This window comes from Engystomops pustulosus, chromosome 7, assembly GCF_040894005.1.
Source record: "Engystomops pustulosus chromosome 7, aEngPut4.maternal, whole genome shotgun sequence".
Lineage (NCBI taxonomy): Eukaryota > Metazoa > Chordata > Amphibia > Anura > Leptodactylidae > Engystomops > Engystomops pustulosus.
This window is the reverse complement of record NC_092417.1, coordinates 113,275,102-113,294,123: the sequence shown is the minus strand read 5'-3', so window position 1 is coordinate 113,294,123 and position 19,022 is coordinate 113,275,102. Positions and strand designations below refer to the sequence as shown.

At 40.4% G+C, this 19,022-nt stretch overlaps 1 protein-coding gene across 1 annotated transcript; it reads left to right on the top strand.

Annotated features, from left to right (window-relative positions):
* The first annotated feature begins 5,066 nt into the window (after window positions 1-5,066).
* Window positions 5,067-17,052, top strand: LOC140070204 (5-hydroxytryptamine receptor 3A-like). The gene is made up of 4 exons (XM_072116553.1): window positions 5,067-5,252; window positions 9,442-9,590; window positions 16,139-16,183; window positions 16,939-17,052. Exons 1-4 carry the CDS (start codon window positions 5,213-5,215, stop codon window positions 17,050-17,052), a joined length of 348 nt encoding a protein of 115 aa, XP_071972654.1. The 5' UTR covers window positions 5,067-5,212.
* The last annotated feature ends 1,970 nt before the right edge of the window (window positions 17,053-19,022 follow it).

Genomic DNA, 19,022 nt, shown 5'->3' with positions numbered 1-19,022 from the left:
GGCCGATTGCTTTCCCAGATAAATTCCCGGTCTCTTTCTTTGTCCCATGCCGGACCTTAGAGAAAGCCTTCTCCTAATGTCCCTTGAGTTTATGGTGATTTCGCGTTGTGACCTCAGCTCCATTCCTGCCAGCCCTGACCTTCTGCTACATCCCCTACTCTGATCCCATGTTGCCTGTCCTGACCTTCTGCCTGACCACAACTCCGTGCCTGCCTTCTGATTCTGTACCTTGCCTTGGCCACTACCGCAGACAAAGTTGCTCCTGCGGAGCGACCTGGTGATACCATGCCGCAGTAAGTCCAACTCGCTTTGCTGTGGGCTTTGGTGAAAACTGGGTGCCACTTAGACTCTGCTCTCAGGTGTCGGCTTTTGTCATGGTCCACTACCCCTGGTTCCTGACAATGAGATGTTCAGACTTTGACCATGCTTTATGGACTGGTGGCACAGCATGAAAATTACACGCCCAGACACCCTGGGGATGGCCTTTGTATGCTTGGTCCCTTGGTGCAATGAGCAGTTGCTGGCAAAAAAATGCCTTCGGGTTGTGCCGTTATGCCTTGACCCCTGTTTGCTTGTTCTGCTAGCTGCCTGGGACTTACTGACCACCACCTCCAGTACATATTTCTTACATTACCCACTGAGATGTCCCATGTTTCATGAGCTGTTCACCTAATTGGGGCCGACACCAGCACTGGGCATACTGGGGCAGGGCCCAGGGCTGCTGGGAGGCCCACATAAGGCTGTCTAAGATGTCTAAGGGAACAGCCTATATACTTGCCTCCTTCTTTGTGCAATATCATATGAAATGGGTGACGGCATCTGTATGTTTTACCTGCTTCAAATGCTTTAACCGGCAATGGTCTAAAGATATGGTACATTATAAGAGTTCGCCTCGAGACATCTGAAAATAGGGAAATTTACGTTCTTTCATATGTCACAGAATTAAGTTCCCATGTTATGTGGAATATATTAAATATTTCTGTAAAAGTAATGCAAGCAGCACAGCACCTCTCTTGACCTGGATCACACGGTTCAATGTGTACATCCCTTGGTCTCCCTGGTATATTAAAAATGTTGGTAAGCACTTAAGTCTGACGGTCATGGGGGATATTATCTGGTAACGCATGCATTAAATTTTTCATTTGACACTTATTTTCAAGGTCATCTAAATACTATCATGTCTCTTACAGTTTCAGTATGCAACTGAACTTGTATAATTAAATTAGCTTGCACATGTGACTGTTCACTGTATTGGGCTTCCATACTTCCATAGAATCTCACCCCCTTACTTCAAGTTTAAATGGGATTTATACACTGCGCTCCACATGGGTTTGTGGGTATGGGGGTTGCAGGGTTCCAAGTGAACTAGCAACCTACACTCACCGGCCACTTTATTAGGTACACCTGTCCAACTGCTCGTTAACACTTAATTTCTAATCAGCCAATCACATGGTGGCAACTCAGTGCATTTAGCCATGTAGACATGGTCAAGACAATCTCCTGCAGTTCAAACCGAGCATCAGTATGGGGAAGAAAGGTGATTTGAGTGTCTTTGAACGTGTCATGGTTGTTGGTGCCAGAAGGGCTGGTCTGAGTATTTCAGAAACTGCTGATCTACTGGGATTTTCACGCACAACCATCTCTAGGGTTTACACAGAATGGTCCGAAAAAGAAAAAACATCCAGTGAGCGGCAGTTCTGTGGGCGGAAATGCCTTGTTGATGCCAGAGGTCATAGGAGAATGGGCAGGCTGGTTCGAGCTGATAGAAAGGCAACAGTGACTCAAATTGCCACCCATTACAACCAAGGTAGGCAGAAGAGCATCTCTGAACGCACAGTATGTCGATCTTTGAGGCAGATGGGCTACAGCAGCAGAAGACCACACCGGGTGCCACTCCTTTCAGCTAAGAACAGGAAACTGAGGCTACAATTTGCACAAGCTCATCGAAATTGGACAGTAGAGGATTGGAAAAACGTTACCTGGTCTGATGAGTCTCGATTTCTACTGCAACATTCAGATGGTAGGGTCAGAATTTGGCGTCAACAACATGAAAGCATGGATCCATCCTGCCTTGTATCAACGGTTCAGGCTGGTGGTGGTGGTGTCATTCATGGTGTGGGGAATATTTTCTTGGCACTCTTTGAGCCCCTTGGTACCAATTGAGCATCGTTGCAATGCCACAGCCTACCTGAGTATTGTTGCTGACCATGTCCATCCCTTTATGACCCCAATGTACCCAACATCTGATGGCTACTTTCAGCAGGATAATGCGCCTTGTCATAAAGCTGGAATCATCTCAGACTGGTTTCTTGAACATGACAATGAGTTCACTGTACTCAAATGGCCTCCACAGTCACCAGATCTCAATCCAATATAGCATCTTTGGGATGTGGTGGAACGGGAGATTCGCATCATGGATTTGCAGCCGACAAATCTGCGGCAACTGTGTGATGCCATCAATTCAATATGGACCAAAATCTCTGAGGAATGCTTCCAGCACCTTGTTGAATCTATGCCACAAAGATATGAGGCAGTTCTGAAGGCAAAAGGGGGGTCCAACCCGTTACTAGCATGGTGTACCTAATAAAGTGGCCGGTGAGTGTATATACCTTAAGCAGAAACAAACCTTATTACAAAGGTAAATAATATGAGTAAAAGCTGCTGCAGGGCCTGGTATGCAGGAGCTAGCTCCTGATAATAATCACAGAAAAAACGGGTGCGGTTTTACCAGATATGGTTCTGCGCTGCTGGTCGAGTTAAACTGAATGTCAAAGTTCATATATAATATTATACATAATCAAATGCATATCAGTACATAAAAAACAGACATAAATCTGTTTTTTATGTACTGATATGCATTTGATTATGTATAATATTATATATGAACTTTGACATTCAGTTTAACTCGACCAGCAGCGCAGAACCATATCTGGTAAACCGCACCCGTTTTTTCCCCTTACTTCAAGTCTGGCTTGGCTGGATGTGGTCTCTCCACTCCAAATACGTTCAGGTCTCACATCGCAAAGAGACCGTGACTCTGATGAGTAGTCTCCTACTCCTCTGTCACTCTGGAGCTTGTATCTCCTTGGGATGTCAGGCGACTTTTTCTCCGAGCCGGGCATGTTTTGAATATATTGCAACAACAAGGGCACTGGGGTACCATGTTCAAAGACACTTCAGCATGTTGGACGGTGCTCTGGAGCCACCTTGCTCACATCCTCTTCCAGTCACGTACCCTATCACCCTCCTCCATCACGTGAACATTAGCTGACCCCGTGCTCTCTATCTGCTCACTTCTGTATGAGGGGATGGGTAGGGAGGAAGGAAGGAAGGAGAAAACTGTAGCAGAGCAGATGATGATGATGACAGCAGAGACTACAATGTCTCTGTTATGCAATGCAGTTTGCTGGTATATGTAAACTTTTATTGACTTTTATTGACTTGTATTGAATAGGCTGTGGGAACCTGTCATGATGTGAAATGCTGATGACAGTTTCCCTTTAAATATATTTGTTATATACTATCATACCTACCAAATATCTTTATGATGCTTCTAAACCCAATTTTAGCCGATTATATACACTGTTCTTACCTTCAGGACATGGACTTGACCCCACACTTGTGCATTGGATATAATCAATCAATCACAGAAATCAGGAGAAGACACCAACATTTTCAGGGAAATTGTAGTAAATGATGCATGTGGCGTCTGTAAAGTCTAGGAAGGTAACTTCAAAATCAATTATTTTTCAATTCTTGATTAATGAAACTTCTAATTAAAAAATGTTTCCATTATGCCTTTGGATAACTCATAGTGCCTTTAACCATAGTGAGAGAAAGGGTTTGTGGTTTCCTGTTGCTGCTTTTAATGTAGAGAGAATGACTTACTAGGTCTGAACACCCAGAGGGCCTTTAACAACACTGTTATTTTCAGGGAAACTCTAATGAATGATCCATGTGGTGTCTGTAATGTCCAGTAGGGGAGCATAGTCCTCTGTAACTGCCACTGAGCTGTCAATGTCAGATGGGAACTCCACCACTAGTAGAGTTTCTCTCACTACCAATAAAGATACAATAAGAAACACCAGGCCCTTCCTCTCACTGCCATATCAATTGCGGATTAATGGAATTTCAAATTTAATTCTGGATTAATGGAATGTTAAATTACATTTTGGTAAAATGGAATTTCAAATTCAATTCCAGATTAATGTGACTACTAGTTCAATTCCGGATTAATGAAATTTCTAAATCAATTCAGATTAATGGGACTACAAATTCAATTCTGGATTAATGGAATGTTAAATTAAATTCCAGAATAATTGGACTTCAAATTCAATTCTGGATTAATGGAAAGTCAAATTAAATTTCGGAATAATGGAATTTCAAATTCAATTCTAGATTAATGGCACTACAAATTCAATTCCTGAATAATGGAATTTCAAATTCAATTCTCTTTCAATTCTGGATTAATGGAACTTCAAATTAATTTTTTTTACAATTTTTCATAATTTCAAATAACTGGGTAATTTCCAACACCCAGAGTTTCTTTAACTGCAGTGAGAGGAAGGCTTTGTGGATTCCCATTGTTCATTGACTTCAGTTGGGTGTGTGGTCAGCTCAAAATTCGGCCTATAATAAGCTTATATACTTACCTGCAACACTCCCTGCAGCTCCTCGGTGACACTGCTGCATCATAGTACACTCATGTGTAAGTCGTGAGGGGCTTTTTCAGCACAAACATTTCAGCTTATACTCGAGTATATATGGTAAATATCCATCATAGATGTTAAAATTGCAACATCCTCTAGAACCTTGCAGACCAGGTTATTTGTAATCCAAGGTTCCACTGTATTTGTTTTGGGAGTGGATCACTATTTATAAAATAACAATATTTAGAATGCTAATAATTTATAATTTCTCTGGACTGGATTTGCCTGGACTAGATTTCAGCACTAAAGCAAGAAAAGCAATTAAGTTTTTTTTACATTTTTTTTATTGCCATTATGTAGCTTTTGTTTTCTTTTTTTTTTTTTTCTTAGAGAGCTCCTTTAACACTGACCTTCAGAATTTGCCTTACGTATCAGTTTACAACTTGGGAACAAGTTTATCCACACATGAAAATGTTAATTGCGGAAACATACATAAGAATGAATTCCTTCTAAAGGCAAAGCACTAGAATTTAGTTTTCTTGTGTTTCTTCTTTCTCTTCACCATGTCTATACAAAGACTTTTACTCATTGTTTGTGCTTTAGGTGAGTAAATCTTTATATATTGTAATATTTTATGACATGTTATAATGTAAATGAATATAGTGTGTGGATGAATATAGTAAATGCTAAATTGATTTTGTCAAAATCTTTATAAACTGTAAAGCTTTAAGCCATAGACTGCACTGGAATCATATACAGTATTATCATTCTTTTTCACTGCGACAATGAAATTGACCCATCTTGAGCACTATCATGCTTTTGCAAGAGTGAAATTGATATGTGGTTGAATATAATGATATTATTGTAATTAAGATATTATGAAACAATGCAGTTGGGTAGTGGTGGTAGAATTCCCCTCTCCACCTCAGTTAAATCCCTGCTGAAATCACAGATGTAATATTAGGGAGTCATTGGATTTGGTGAAGAGGATTTGGGAGCTTAATTCCTTAGTTCCCTACGCTGTACTGAGGAGACCCAACCAGGTCTAAACAGTGCAGTTGGGAGTCTGTTCCTTCTGGAATAGATATACTGGTTTGACTTAATCCCACATCATGTTTTTAGATTTCTTGTAGGTCATACTTGGTGTTAAGGGGGCTAATTGCACATTGTATTGAATGAGGATGAAAATCCCCATATACTGCCATACAGTAGTATGGCAGTATATGGTAGGATCAATCAGACAAAGTTAAAGTACCCTACGGGGTCTAAAAATAGTAAAAGTAAAAATAAAAAAAAGTTTAAAAAAATTATAATAAAAAAACCTAAAAATTCAAATTAACCCCCTTTCCCTAGAACTGATATAAATATAACTGTGTCTTAACGGTTTTTCACTGCTTTTAACCCTGTAATAGAAAATAGCGACCGAATTTGAAAATAGAAATTTTTTGCCATCAGAAGGTCGTACAGGCTTAAAAATGCTAGCTTTGAAAACTTCATCAAAAGTTGCAAAAACGACACCATCCACAGCTCCTACAGCAAAGTATGAAAAAGTTATTAGCGCCAGAAGAAAAAAAAATTGTACGGGAGGGTTTAATTTTTGTAAATGTATGAAAACATTATGAAACCTATACAAATCTGGTATCCCTGTGATCACACCGACCCAAAGAATAAAGTAGACCTGTCATTAGGGGCGCACAGTGAATGCCGTAAAATCCAAGCCCACAAGAAAACGGTGCAAATGCATTTTTTAACAAATTTCACTGCATTTGGAATTTTTTTCCCACTTCCCAGTACATGGCATGGAAGAATAAATACCATTACCATGAAGGGCAATTTGTTACGTAGAAAACAAGCCATCACATGTAAAAAAAAAAAAAACCCTTAAGGACGCAGCCTGTTTGCAGGTTAAGGCTCGCAACTTTTTTTTTAAATTTGACCAGTGTCTCTTCCTGTGGTAATAACTTTTGAACACTGTTACTTATCAAAGCGATTCTGAGATAGTTTTTTCCCCACATGTTGTACTTCAGTTTAGTGGTAAATTTTGGCTGATAAGTTTTGCGTTTATTTGCAAAAAAAAGAAAAAAATGATGAATTTTTAGAAAAATTTGCCATTTTCGAAATTCTAAATCACCGCGTTTTCAGGCAGATAGATTTACCACCTAAATAACTTGCAGAATAACATTTCCCATTTACATTTTCATAATTTTTGAAATGTTTGGATAATTTATTTTGACACGCGGCCTACAAATCGAATAGCGATTTTACGTATTTTCGGAATTGACTATTTTGGGGATAAATACTGTTTGAAATAAAATTTTACATATTTAGCAACAAAACCCCCTATATAACCAACCCATTTTCAAATCTGCACCCCTCAAACTATCAGAAACAGCATTTACAAAGATTGTTAACCCCTTGAGATCTTTATAGTAATTGAATCAAAATGGCGGTGAAATTTAGAATGGTCAAATTTTGTCGGTTATACGTTCATTTAGCCCTAAAATTTACACATTTCCAAAAGATAAAAAGAGAAATCTCACCATAAAATGTGTTCTACAATTTCTCCTGAGTGCAGCGACCCCCCACACGTGGCCGTTACTTGTGTTATGGGGGCACAGCGAGGCGCAAAAGGGAAGGAGCACCCTGCAGCTGCCAGGATTTTAGTTAGTTTTGAAGGCTATAAAATTTTCGCTTTTCCGTTATTTGGGCCATGTGACGGCATTTTTTTTGGGGGCGAGATGCTTTTTCCTGTGTTACCATTTTGGGGTTGGTATCACCTATTGTTGAAAATTTTGGAACTTTTTTTGAGGTCATGAGTAGAAAAGCATCAATTCTGTACTGGATTTTTTACTTTTTTTTTTTTTCGTGTTCACCGTATATCCTAATAATCCTGTTATCTTTATTCTATGGGTCGATACGTCACAGACGTCACAGACGCCATCTTAAAGGTAAACCCTCTAGGCTTCTCTGGGGTCCCGATCGGACCCCAGAGGAGCCAAAACAGCAATCGGCCCCCCCGAAAACGGTGCGGGGGGGGGGGGGGGGGCGATCGTGGGGTAAAGACCCCCAGAAGGCATGTTAAATGCATGTTAAACACCCGCGATCGGAGCCCACTCCGACCGCGGGTGTTAGCCGGGGATGTCAGCGGTAGATTACCGCTGAAATCCCGCGGCTAACGATGCCGGTTCGGCTGCTATGCAGCGCTGAACCGCCATCGTCTCCGCGCAGTAGCTGTACTGCGCTGAGCGCTAATCGTCGGAAGCTTTGCAGTACAGCTACGGCGCGGAGCGCTAAGGGGTTAAAAAGTTAAAGTTTAACATCAGCATAGCAATAAGAGGGCTTGTTATTTTTGTAAGACATGTTGTACTTTCTATTGGCACTATTAAGAGGTCATAATTTGTTGAACCTCAATTTTTATAATATAGTACAGCATTGTGGTTGCTATCTACAGTCTTTAATTTGGTAGTTGGTATCATGGAGATCCTGCAGTACAGATATGACATTAAAGAGTAAGTGCATTTGATGTATCGGAGATATGAATAGTTAATAGAATGCCATCATGAAAAATGTAATAAGTAATAAGATTGGATGGTTAAAGGAAATCTACCACCAGGATGAAGAATTGTAAACCACTTTCAAGCTAGTGTATGCCACTGGCAGAATCATTAAACTTCTTATGCTTTTTTTTAGAGGGCTTTAAAATTATGCAAATGAGCCCGAGGGTCTCCAGGCTCCATTGGTGATAATTGAGCCTGCATTATTTGCATAATATTTAAGATTTTTTTTTTTGTAAAAACAAGGGCATGAGAGGATAAAAAAGAGCAGATCCTGCTAAAGGGGAAACACATCAACATGTAAGTGTGCTTGTTTTATAGTCCTTGATCCTGGTGGTAGATGTCCTTTAAGGCACTACTTTTAATTTTTTCTTTTTATTGTGCTCATGATTAATGAAACACATTGGGGCACATTTACTTACCTAGTCACTGGCGTTCGCTGAAAGTGCGTTGTCCATCTATAATGCATCGTGCGGGGATTCACTAAGATTGTGCGCCTGAAATCTTGAATGAGTTCAGCATCTTTTTTGTGGTGCATCTTTTATGTACAGCGTGCGACACAATTTAAATATGGCACTCAGTTTGAATCAGTCGGACTGTTCGACGGCACGCCCCCCAATTTGTGTTGCATGGAAGACTCGCTTGCACCAAAACCCCAGCGCACACACTACTTAAATAACTGTGCAAGCTGTTTAGCCTAGAAAAACGTGAACAGTTCGACTAAAGTGCACAAAGTGACCCTTAGTAAATGAGCCTCAATGTGATAAAACAGGTGTAGGACTATGATTTATGATATTTTTGGAAAAATCATTTTTTTGAGCTGAGGGCAGCTGAGGGCACCAATTGCCTCCGCTGTAATGTTCACAATTTATTTGTTGTCATTACTTCCGGTTGAAGCCTTTAGGCTACATTCACACTTACGTACAGAGGATGTATATACGGCCAACGTATATACGGCCGATATACGTCCGCCATACACGTCAATGGGCGCACGTGCCCCATTACTTCCTATGGAGAGGGGCGGGGTGAGCTGCGCTCACCTCCTCCTCCTCTCCCCGTACACTGCCGTTGCCCGCTGCGGTACGGTACGGGCGGGCAACGGCAGTGTGAATGTAGCCTTACAGTTCCTTTGGAAATATTTTCACCAATAACTCAATAATATTGGAAGAGGTTAAGAAAAAAGTCAATTGCGTAATACAAGGTTAATACCATTTTCTGCCTCTTCTGTCTCCTCAAAGGTTTATGTCACTGTGATGATTGCAGCTATTCAGCATTGGAAAAATATTTGAATCTGGATAATCAGACCCAAGATATACGTCCAGTATCTGACTGGAACTCCTTAACCACAGTGTTTATTTCTATGACTCTGTACACAGTTGTCAAACTGGTAAGTCCTTGCTGGCTCTGTATTAATTTTTTTTTCTATCTTTCCTTTTCTTTTGTTTTATTAAGAGTCATATTAGCTTTCATGTTTGTATTAACAAAAAAAGGAGTTCCTTGGTCTAGCTAGATTCAGTTAAATTTTGCAAGGTTGCTTGTAGAAGCAATTGGACATATTTATTTATCTTTTATTTATAATAAAAATAGTTTGTAATATTCATAAATAGACTAGAATGTGTTGTGTCTTGTGCCTTGGGCTTTTCTGTCTTGTGTTACACATTAGTTATTGGGAAGTGGGTGTAGTTTCTTGAGAAAGGGCTTATGTTGCATTTAAGAATGCTACCACATTCTTGTGGTGTAAATTGTCAGAATCATGTAAATATGCAAAAACAAGAGAATTGGGGAACAGGATCATGGGACAGGTTCTGAAACTGATTTCACAGAACAGGTTCAGGGTTCTGGAACAGATTGGGGTATAGGACTCTGGTTTAAACAGGCTACAAAATTCAGGGTTCCTGATCAAGTTGGGGTTCAGGTTTCCAAATTAGGCAAGATACAAGATTCAGGTACAGGTTCAGGGTTCCAGATCAGGTGAGATAAAGATACCACCCCTAGCAGCTGACTGGCTAGGCACTGCATCACTAATTCGACAGATGAGACTAAGGCCCGTTCCACACTTGCGTGTATGAGGCGAAGAACTTGCATCACACTCGCAATTCGTGCTTCTCAGATCTCCCGGCCCGAACGCTGCAAACAGGAACTGAACTCAGCATGTCAGTTCAGTTCCGGTTTACAGCGTTCTGGCTGGCAGATCCGGGCAGCACGCGTTGTGAGTGTGATGCGTGTTCATCGCATCACACTTGCAAGTGTGGAACGGGCCTAACACAGAGTTCCAAAATTGTTTTCCATGGAACACAAGCTGCAAGGCAGCTGTCACTTAAATTTCTCAGCAAGGCAGCCATGGATGTGGCTCACAAGCTCAGAAGCCAGCAACTACAACTTATCATTACAAAATTTACACTGTCTAAGGTATAGACACCTTAGATGAATTTGCCTCAATGAATGTGGACAGCACCAGTATGGCACATAATTGGCACAAAACACGACATAAAGAGAACCTTTCAGGCAAATTAACCTCCAAAATTAAATATATTTTCATGAAGTACCATTAGTAAGCATTATTCCTATCCCTTCATTGTCCCTCTACGTGCTTGTAAACTTAAACAATCAGGTACTAAAGCTGAATGCAAATGAACTGAGAGATGTCAGCTGTCCATCTTATTCATGAGTGGGAGGCCAAGCCACACCCTCAGTGCTTGACTGACAGCCCGTATAATGATGTCACACTCCTGGTGCTGGCTCCTCTATGTGCTTACTGGTGCTGGCGCCCCTGCAGCCTGTGTGTGTATGAGATACTGCTATACACATGACTGACAGCCTGTATAATGATGTGACACTCCTGGTGCTGGCTCCTCTATGTACTTCCTGGTGCTGGCGCCCCCTGCAGCCTGTGTGTATGAGATACTCCTATAAACATGACTGACAACCTGTATAATGATGTGACACTCCTGCTGCTGGAGGCCACACCCCTTGCAGCCTGTGTGTATGAGATACTCATGACTGACAGCCTGTATAATGATGTGACACTCCTGGTGTATAGTAGAACATTGCATGTCAGCAGGTAAAGCACAGTATAGCAATGCTTTGCTATATGTTACACACAGACCTGAGCAGGGGGAAGTGAGGGGAGGAGTAATAGAGGTGACATCACTTTCTCTCTTCTCTTTTCACCATTCATTAAAAAGAGCCGGTCTCGAATAACCCATCACTAGTTTATATGTGTGTGAGGAAAATTGACCACTGTGTTAAATGTGTGTGTGAAGCAGCCCACTGGGATGAATTGTCTATGTATACTTTATGTACATTACTGTGCATGTAAACTGAAAGTGCATGAGTGTGTATCTTGAGGGTGTATTTCATGCATATGAGGGTAAATACAGTATTTGCATGATGCATATTGTGGTGTTTGAATTTTAGTGCAATGTATATGCTAGGGGCTATTTCAAGAATGTAGTTGTCGTTTTTACGTATTTCATAGTAGTTGGCATGGACATGAAAGAACTTCATTTCCTCTGGCAATGGCTCTCAATTGATTTGAGCTTGGTTCTGTTACGATGTTACGATATGTATACAGTAAGCTTGATTTTCTTACTATATCTATACAGTAAGCTCAGTAAGCGGAGTCTAAGTGGTACCCAGTATTCACTAGAGCCCGCCGAGAAGCGAATTGGACTTGCTGGTCATTCCACAAGTTGTTCCAAAGGCACAACTTTGTCCGTGGTGGCAGCCAAGGGGAAGTACTGAATCGTAAAGCAAACTCGTGGTCAAGGACAGGCAGGAGGTCAGGATGGGCAGCACGGGATCAGAGTCAGGGACGTAGCAACAGGTCAAGGCAGACAGCAGAGGAGTGTAGTCAAGAATGGAACCTGGATCACACTGGGAAGTCACAATAACAGTACTGGGCATAGGAACAAAGCTTTCTCTAAGGCACAAGGCACGAAGATCCAGCAGCGTGTGCAGGGAGAAGCTGGTTTATATAGAATTCTGGGAAATGCCCAGCACCAATTAACAATGCGCTGGCGCTTAAAATTTTTTGAAGCAGGCACACACGAGCCCTAAAGGGACGCGTGCACAGCAGGAGGACCAGCAGCAGGAACGGAGACAGGTAAGAGGTTCGGGCACTGCACTTGCGAACACAGAGGCACTCAGGTGATCCCGCAACCCGAGATATGGGTCATGGGTGCACCCGTGACAGCATGCATGTATATAGGAGAGTTAAGGGAGAGAGTGTAGGGGAGAGAGAATTTTAAATAATCTATAAAGTGTAATACAGAGATATTTGCTCAAGTGCACCAATAGGCAGCATAAGCACTCAATATGCCAACGTTCAATGTTCATTTGTACTGAAGATACAGTGCACATTCGCCAGTGCTTTCCGGGATCGAGGGAAGGAGAGCGAGGGGGGGGGAGTTTCAAGAACGCAAGGCGCGTGCATTGTTATGATCTTGATCAAGCGTCTGTGTATGGAGCCCAGGAGCACTGAATGGTGTAACTTGCTTAGTGTAAACTGGTGAAACTCGACGCCCCAGTAGCCTCTTTTCTCCTCCTACCCTGACATCTTCGGCGTGCAGCTCCTCGTAGCTGCGAGTCCTTGTCCTTCGGAGCAGTGGCCGTGCAGCCACGGGCCGGCCATTCTGTGCATGCGCAGAACACTGGCTTCCCAGACAGCTTTGTAGCTGCGCCCCAAAGATGACAGGGTAGGAGGAGAAAAGAGGCTGCTAGGGCGTGGAGTACCTGCGACGTGTAGCCTCATGTCCGGCTACTCCACGCCCCAGGAGCCGCTTAAGAAATTTACATATTAGGGTATTACATTTTTTAAAAGTTAGCGGGGTCATGAGGATTAGGTCTAAAAAGGGCTATCTTCACATCCCATATATCCACCTAACACCTGTTCTACCTTTATAGGTAGAATCGTGGTGGTAGGTTCCCTTTAGGGACACCTGACTTACAGATGACCCCTAGTTACAGATGGACCTCTCTGCCCACTCTGACCTCTGGTGAAGCTCTTTAGGTTTGCTCTTTGGCTGAATTTGTATGGAAGTCAGAACAGGTATATTTTATAACTCTAGGCAAAAAAAAAAAAAATTGCCCCAGTGACAACTTGATTTTCACAAAATTTTTGCAGCTGATCTTTGCATCCTGGTACTAAATTAAAGCATTAATTTCTTGCTGTCATGGGAACAAGAATTATCAGTAATACTTTAATAAAGATGATCATAAATAGAAAAAATCCTTGTGGACTCCAGCAGTCAGGCTACGACTAAGGACAGAGCTGTCTCCTTGACTGTGCTATGTATTTTTAACATGTTTTTTCTACTTAATTAATAAAGTGAAGAATTTTACTTATATCTTTTCTGGATCTGACTGCTGGAGTCCGCAAAGATTTTTTCTATTTATGATTCCTACCTTCTGGTCCCCACACAGCTCTCCGTGCATCAACTGAAAAGATACCCATATCAGCAGTGTCAGGGAGGTGAGATGAACTTTTTTCAATTTTCGGTTATTAAAGCTGATTACTAGATTGTGAGCCCCATTGGGACAGGGACTGATTTGGCAAGCTCTGTGTAGCACCATGGAATATGTTGGTGCTATATAAATAAAGGAATTATTATTACTTCTTATTGCAACCTGACCCCTGTCAGCTCAAAAAAAGGAGTAGCTGCACATACTAATGAAAAACTGTCCCTAGCACTCCATTAATCACACTGTTAAAGTCATAGCTGCAGCAGAACATACTTAAAGCTCTGCCACACTGTGGCATGCTACATTCACCGCAGGCATATAGAGCGGGAGTGGTGGAGAAACAGAAAGGGGAATCCCTGGACAGCCCCCCATGAATAAGCCGGACCATTGGAAGATATGGCCAGAGATCGGAAGTGCCAGAGTGTGGCAGAGTTTATCAGTATGTTTCGCTGTTGCTATAATTTTGACAATGCGATAAATGGAAGAGGGTTAGGGATAGTTTTTCATTAGTATGTGCAGCTACTTCTTTTTATTTTAAAGTTGACGACATGTTTATTGATCATTCACCAGTAAACATAAGTTAATTCATACATAAAAAACAAGTCTTACAGTTAGTTACTACGTATTACATAGATTAATTCATACAAGGCAATCTTACAGTTAGTTACTACTTATTACTATATAGAGATGAAATCGACATTATTTCCTAAACATGAATTGTCAACAGATATATTAATGGAGGAAAAATCCTCCCATCATCGTACTTCCCCTAATACTTAAATATGGCACATGTTTAACCAAGAAAAGAAGAGAGGAAAAAAAAAAAAAAAAAAAAAAAAAAAAAGAGAAAAAGAAAGAATAGATCTAGTATCTAGTATACTAGCAGGAGTCGGGTTACTACAACCGGACCAGAGGAGGTATCTCAACTCATCTGCTGCACTACCCAAGTTGAGGTTAAAATTGAAAGAGCATATTTGGGTTCATATGTTCAAAATTAGCCACAGACGCCAATTATGTTTAAAATGTTTACTTCTTATTATGCCTTGTTCCCACATATACATTTCGTAGCGATGGCATTCATTCATACTCTCTATTATTGAGTCTCTATTAATCTGACTAGCAGATTTCCATTGCTTTGCAATAATCATTCTCACCACCGCACATAGTCTACTTATTAGCCATTTCTCGTTCTCAGAAAACCCCCTTGAATATATATCTAGTAGAGCAATGGCAGGGCAAGGTGGGGTATAGGTATTTCTTATTATTGAGATAAGATCGAAGGCATAGTTCCATATATGCACCACTCGATCACAAGTCCACCACATATGTAGAGTTGATGCTATAGCCGTACATCCTCTCCAGCAATGCTCGCTGGCATCTTGATTAACCTTTGCAAGTTTTTGGGGGGTTATATACCACCTACTCCTAATTTTAAACATCTTTTTATTTGAGCTGACAGGTGTCCTTTAAGGCAGCCAGAGAATCTATCTTGTATGTAACCCGGGGACTGCCTGTATGAATCTATAGGGTTCTATATGTTCTAACATTACACAGACAGACAATTATTTTATATGGGAATCATGTGAAAGTATTTTTCGCTTTAGTGGACAAGTAGTAGAATCTTTAAAATACTGGAGGAACACTTCCAAGCTTCCAGGCAAATGTGACTGTGGTAATCTTCATATAGATATATATATGTTATCCTTGGCCTCCTCCCTTCAAATATAAATTTTTACAACTATGCAAATCACTTTGAGTGATGTCTCAGTGATGTCTCTTTTCGCTGGTTGTTAGAATGAGCAGAGCAGTTCTCCCTACCCCTGGGAGACAGCAGGGGGAGTGGGAGGCATGTTATGCTCATTGTAACAATGAGTTAAAAACATCTCTGAGGGCCTCTGGAAACACCCCCCAGAGCCCCCCGGGCTCATTAGTATGATTTTTGAAGTTTATTTTGAAAGGAATTAGGACATGGATAACAGAAAATAAGAAAATTACCAGAGTCACAGTCCCTGAATCAATGTGTAAGTGTCCCTGCTTTATGTAAGCTTGATTTTGATGGTAAATTTCCTGTAAAGTAAAAAAAAAAATGTAAAAAGATTACCATCAAAATCAAAAGTGATAAAACCACTGTGACTGTAAAATCAGCTTCTGAAATTATTCTAATGAGCTTAGGAGCTACCTTGCCCCTCTGTGTGAAGAAGTGCTGAGGAAGCAGAGTGGGATGAGACAGTTAAACAGTCTTTGAAGCTAGGTCACAGTGAGGATAGGGTAGCATAGATCTAGGGTATTTTAAAAAGGAGGAGGCCATAGATAACAGATATAAGAAGATTAACACACTCACAGTACCTAGATCTATGATTTAGTGTTCCGGGTTTCTCATGCTTGATTTTGATGGTAGATTTCCTTTAAGGTTATCATAGTTGTAAACCTAATAGCATACTCTTAACTGTTGCCATTTTTTTCTATTTACAGGATACCAACTTGCAAAGTCTCACCACATATGTTTGGTTCTCTATGGTAAGATGGTATAGCCATGTTCCTCTATGTTTAGAAGTATTGTGGGAAAAAATAGTGAATATAAAAATCTGAGCTCCCCAAAAAATAAAACACTGGTCAGCGTTTCCCAGGTTTAAATATAGGTTACAGGCTTAGGCTTCTTACACACAAATGTATACTCTGCTCGGGCCAGGACCTGGGTGTAGCATAAGTTTAGCTGGAGAGGTAGAGGTATGAGTGCTGCGCACCGCTCCCCTCTCCATAGGTAGCCGTGTAGCCACATACTTCTTCCGGCAAAAGATAGCGCATGCTCTAGCATTTGTATGTGTGATCGCTGTACCATGCTGTGCACAGTGCACTCCTATGGCAGCTGTATATACCGTCATCTGCAAGGGGCTTAAGTAGAGGTAGAGAAGTGACTGTAATTACTAGTAGACTTCTAACAGTAAAGAGATCTTATAGGTAGGTTCATCCAACCCTAACCACAGGCAACATAACATACTGGCAGCCACCCATAGTACAAATAAAAGATGTGATGACCATGAGTATATGCTAGTTGATTCTTATCTGTTGTATCTTAATCTGCCTCTTCCTGAATGACAGATCTCTCCCAAATGATATACAATAAATACAACCAGACCATCCATAATGCAGCTTTCACTCTAAGCCTCACAGAGTCAAACTTTTGCCTGTAACCATACCCTGCTCTTTTTTCTCTTCTTTTAAATACCATTCATGGCTTGTCTCCTTTTACTACAATAAGTTTCTCTTTTTAGGAATGGAACAATGAGTTTATCAAGTGGAACCCAAACATGTTTTGCAATATTACAAATTTTTTTTATAGACCTAATAAATTATGGGCCCCTGACTTTTATATTGTTGAAATGTAAGTTTATTTACACATCGAAATACTAAATTATTATAAAATAGTGTAAAGACTGGAGAAAAAAATAAGGAATGTAAAGTGTAAAGGCTCTATGTACACTACATCTTGCATTTACACAAAGCACTGATTGACTTTGTGCCTTAAAGGAAATTTACTATGTTAATTACCTGACTGGGGGTATGTAATAGCTTTACCGAGCTTCAGCGTCTAAGACTATTACACGTTCATAGTAGCATTGCGGAGATGCCTCCTTGTGCCACTGAATTTCCATACATGCCTCCAGTAGCCTCTGCAGGTAATTAGCAAAGTAATAAAATAAAGTTTATATTAAAATAGGTTGCATACAAGTGTGTACATATATGTATATAAACAAGTTTAGTGATATCACTGCTTGATCTACTTCAGCCCTCTAGTCATGCAAAAAGAAACATTTTAAAGTGTCCTGCTCCACTATTATTTTTGTCCTATTTATCTTAATAGAAGAATAGAAACATGTACATGTGGTATTGCTGTAATCATAACAAAACAAAAAAGGAAAATGGACATGTTATTTAACCCCTTAACGCTGAAGCCACTTTTCACCTTCCTGACACGGCCCATTTTTTAAAATCTGACATGTGTCTATTTAAGTGGTTATAACTTTGGAACACTTTAACATATCCAGTTGATTTTGAGATTGTTTTTTCGTGACACATTGTACTTCATGTTGGTTGAGAAATTTAATCAATATGTTTAGTATTTATTAATGAAATAAATGGAAATTTGGCAAAAATTTTGAAAAAAACAATGTTTTCCAAATTCAAAATTTTCTACTTTTTGGAAAGTTGATCATATCACTAAAATAACTTGATAAGTAACATTTTCCATATGTCTGCTTTAACTTGGCATCATTTTTCAAACATCTTTTCCTTTATTTAGGATGTTAGGAGGCTTATAACTTTAGGTGCAATTTTTCAGATTTTCACGAAAATCATCAAAACCTACTTTTGGAGGGTCAATTTAGTTAGAAGTGACTTTATAAGGCCCACATGACAAGAAACCCCCACAAATGACACCATTTTAGAAACTACACCCCTCAAAATATTCAAAACAACCTTTGGGAATTTTGTTAACCCTATGAGCGTTTCATGAGGGTGAAAGATAAATGAAAGTGAAATTACAGAAATGTAATTTTATCTTACTATAGATTCATTGAACACTAAAATTTGCACCTTCACAATGGGTTAAAAAGGAAAATGCATTTTACAATGTTTAGGGCAATTCCTCCTGAGTATGCCAATACCCATTTTGTCACTGTACCCTGCTGTACGGGCACATGGGGGCACTTGGAATGGAAAGAGCGTTGTTTCGTTTTTGGAGGGCAAATATGGCTGAAAAAGTTTTCATGTGACAGGATGCATTTGGAGAGCCATAATGGTACCAAAACAGAGGAAAGCCCCAACATGAGACACCATTTTGGAAAGTACACCCCTTGGAGAGTTTAGCAAGGTGTAATTTGTGTATTTCCCCCAACAGATGTTTGATTCAATTAGGCCCCAAAAGGGAAAAAAGGTGAAAATTTTCTCAAAAAAGTCACTTTTACCCCAAATTTTTGTAAGCCACAAGGGATAAAAGATGAAACAACCCCCATAAATGTGTAAAACTATTTCTCCTAATCACAGAACTGCACCACTTTTGCATATAAAGTGTTGTATGGGTACACAGTGAAGCTCAGAAGGGAAAGAGGGGCTTTGGCCTTTTAGAAGCCAGATTTGACAATCATCCTTTACATGTGTCAGGAGGCATTTGGAAAGCCCTAGTGGTACCAAAACAGAGGGGAACCCCAACAAGTGTCACCATTTTGGAAAGTGCACCCTTTGGAGAATTTAGCAAGGTGTAATATGTGTATTTTCCCCTACAGGTGTTTGTTTCAATTAGGTCCCTAAAAGGAAAAAGATGAACATTTTCCCAAAAAAGTCACTTTTACGGCTAATT

Coding starts and splice junctions, on each gene's coding strand:
- LOC140070204 (XM_072116553.1), top strand. CDS start 5,213: ATGTCTATACAAAGACTTTTACTCATTGTTTGTGCTTTAG. Junction 5,253..9,441: donor ACTCATTGTTTGTGCTTTAG/GTGAGTAAATCT, acceptor GTCTCCTCAAAG/GTTTATGTCACTGTGATGAT. Junction 16,184..16,938: donor CATATGTTTGGTTCTCTATG/GTAAGATGGTAT, acceptor TTCTCTTTTTAG/GAATGGAACAATGAGTTTAT.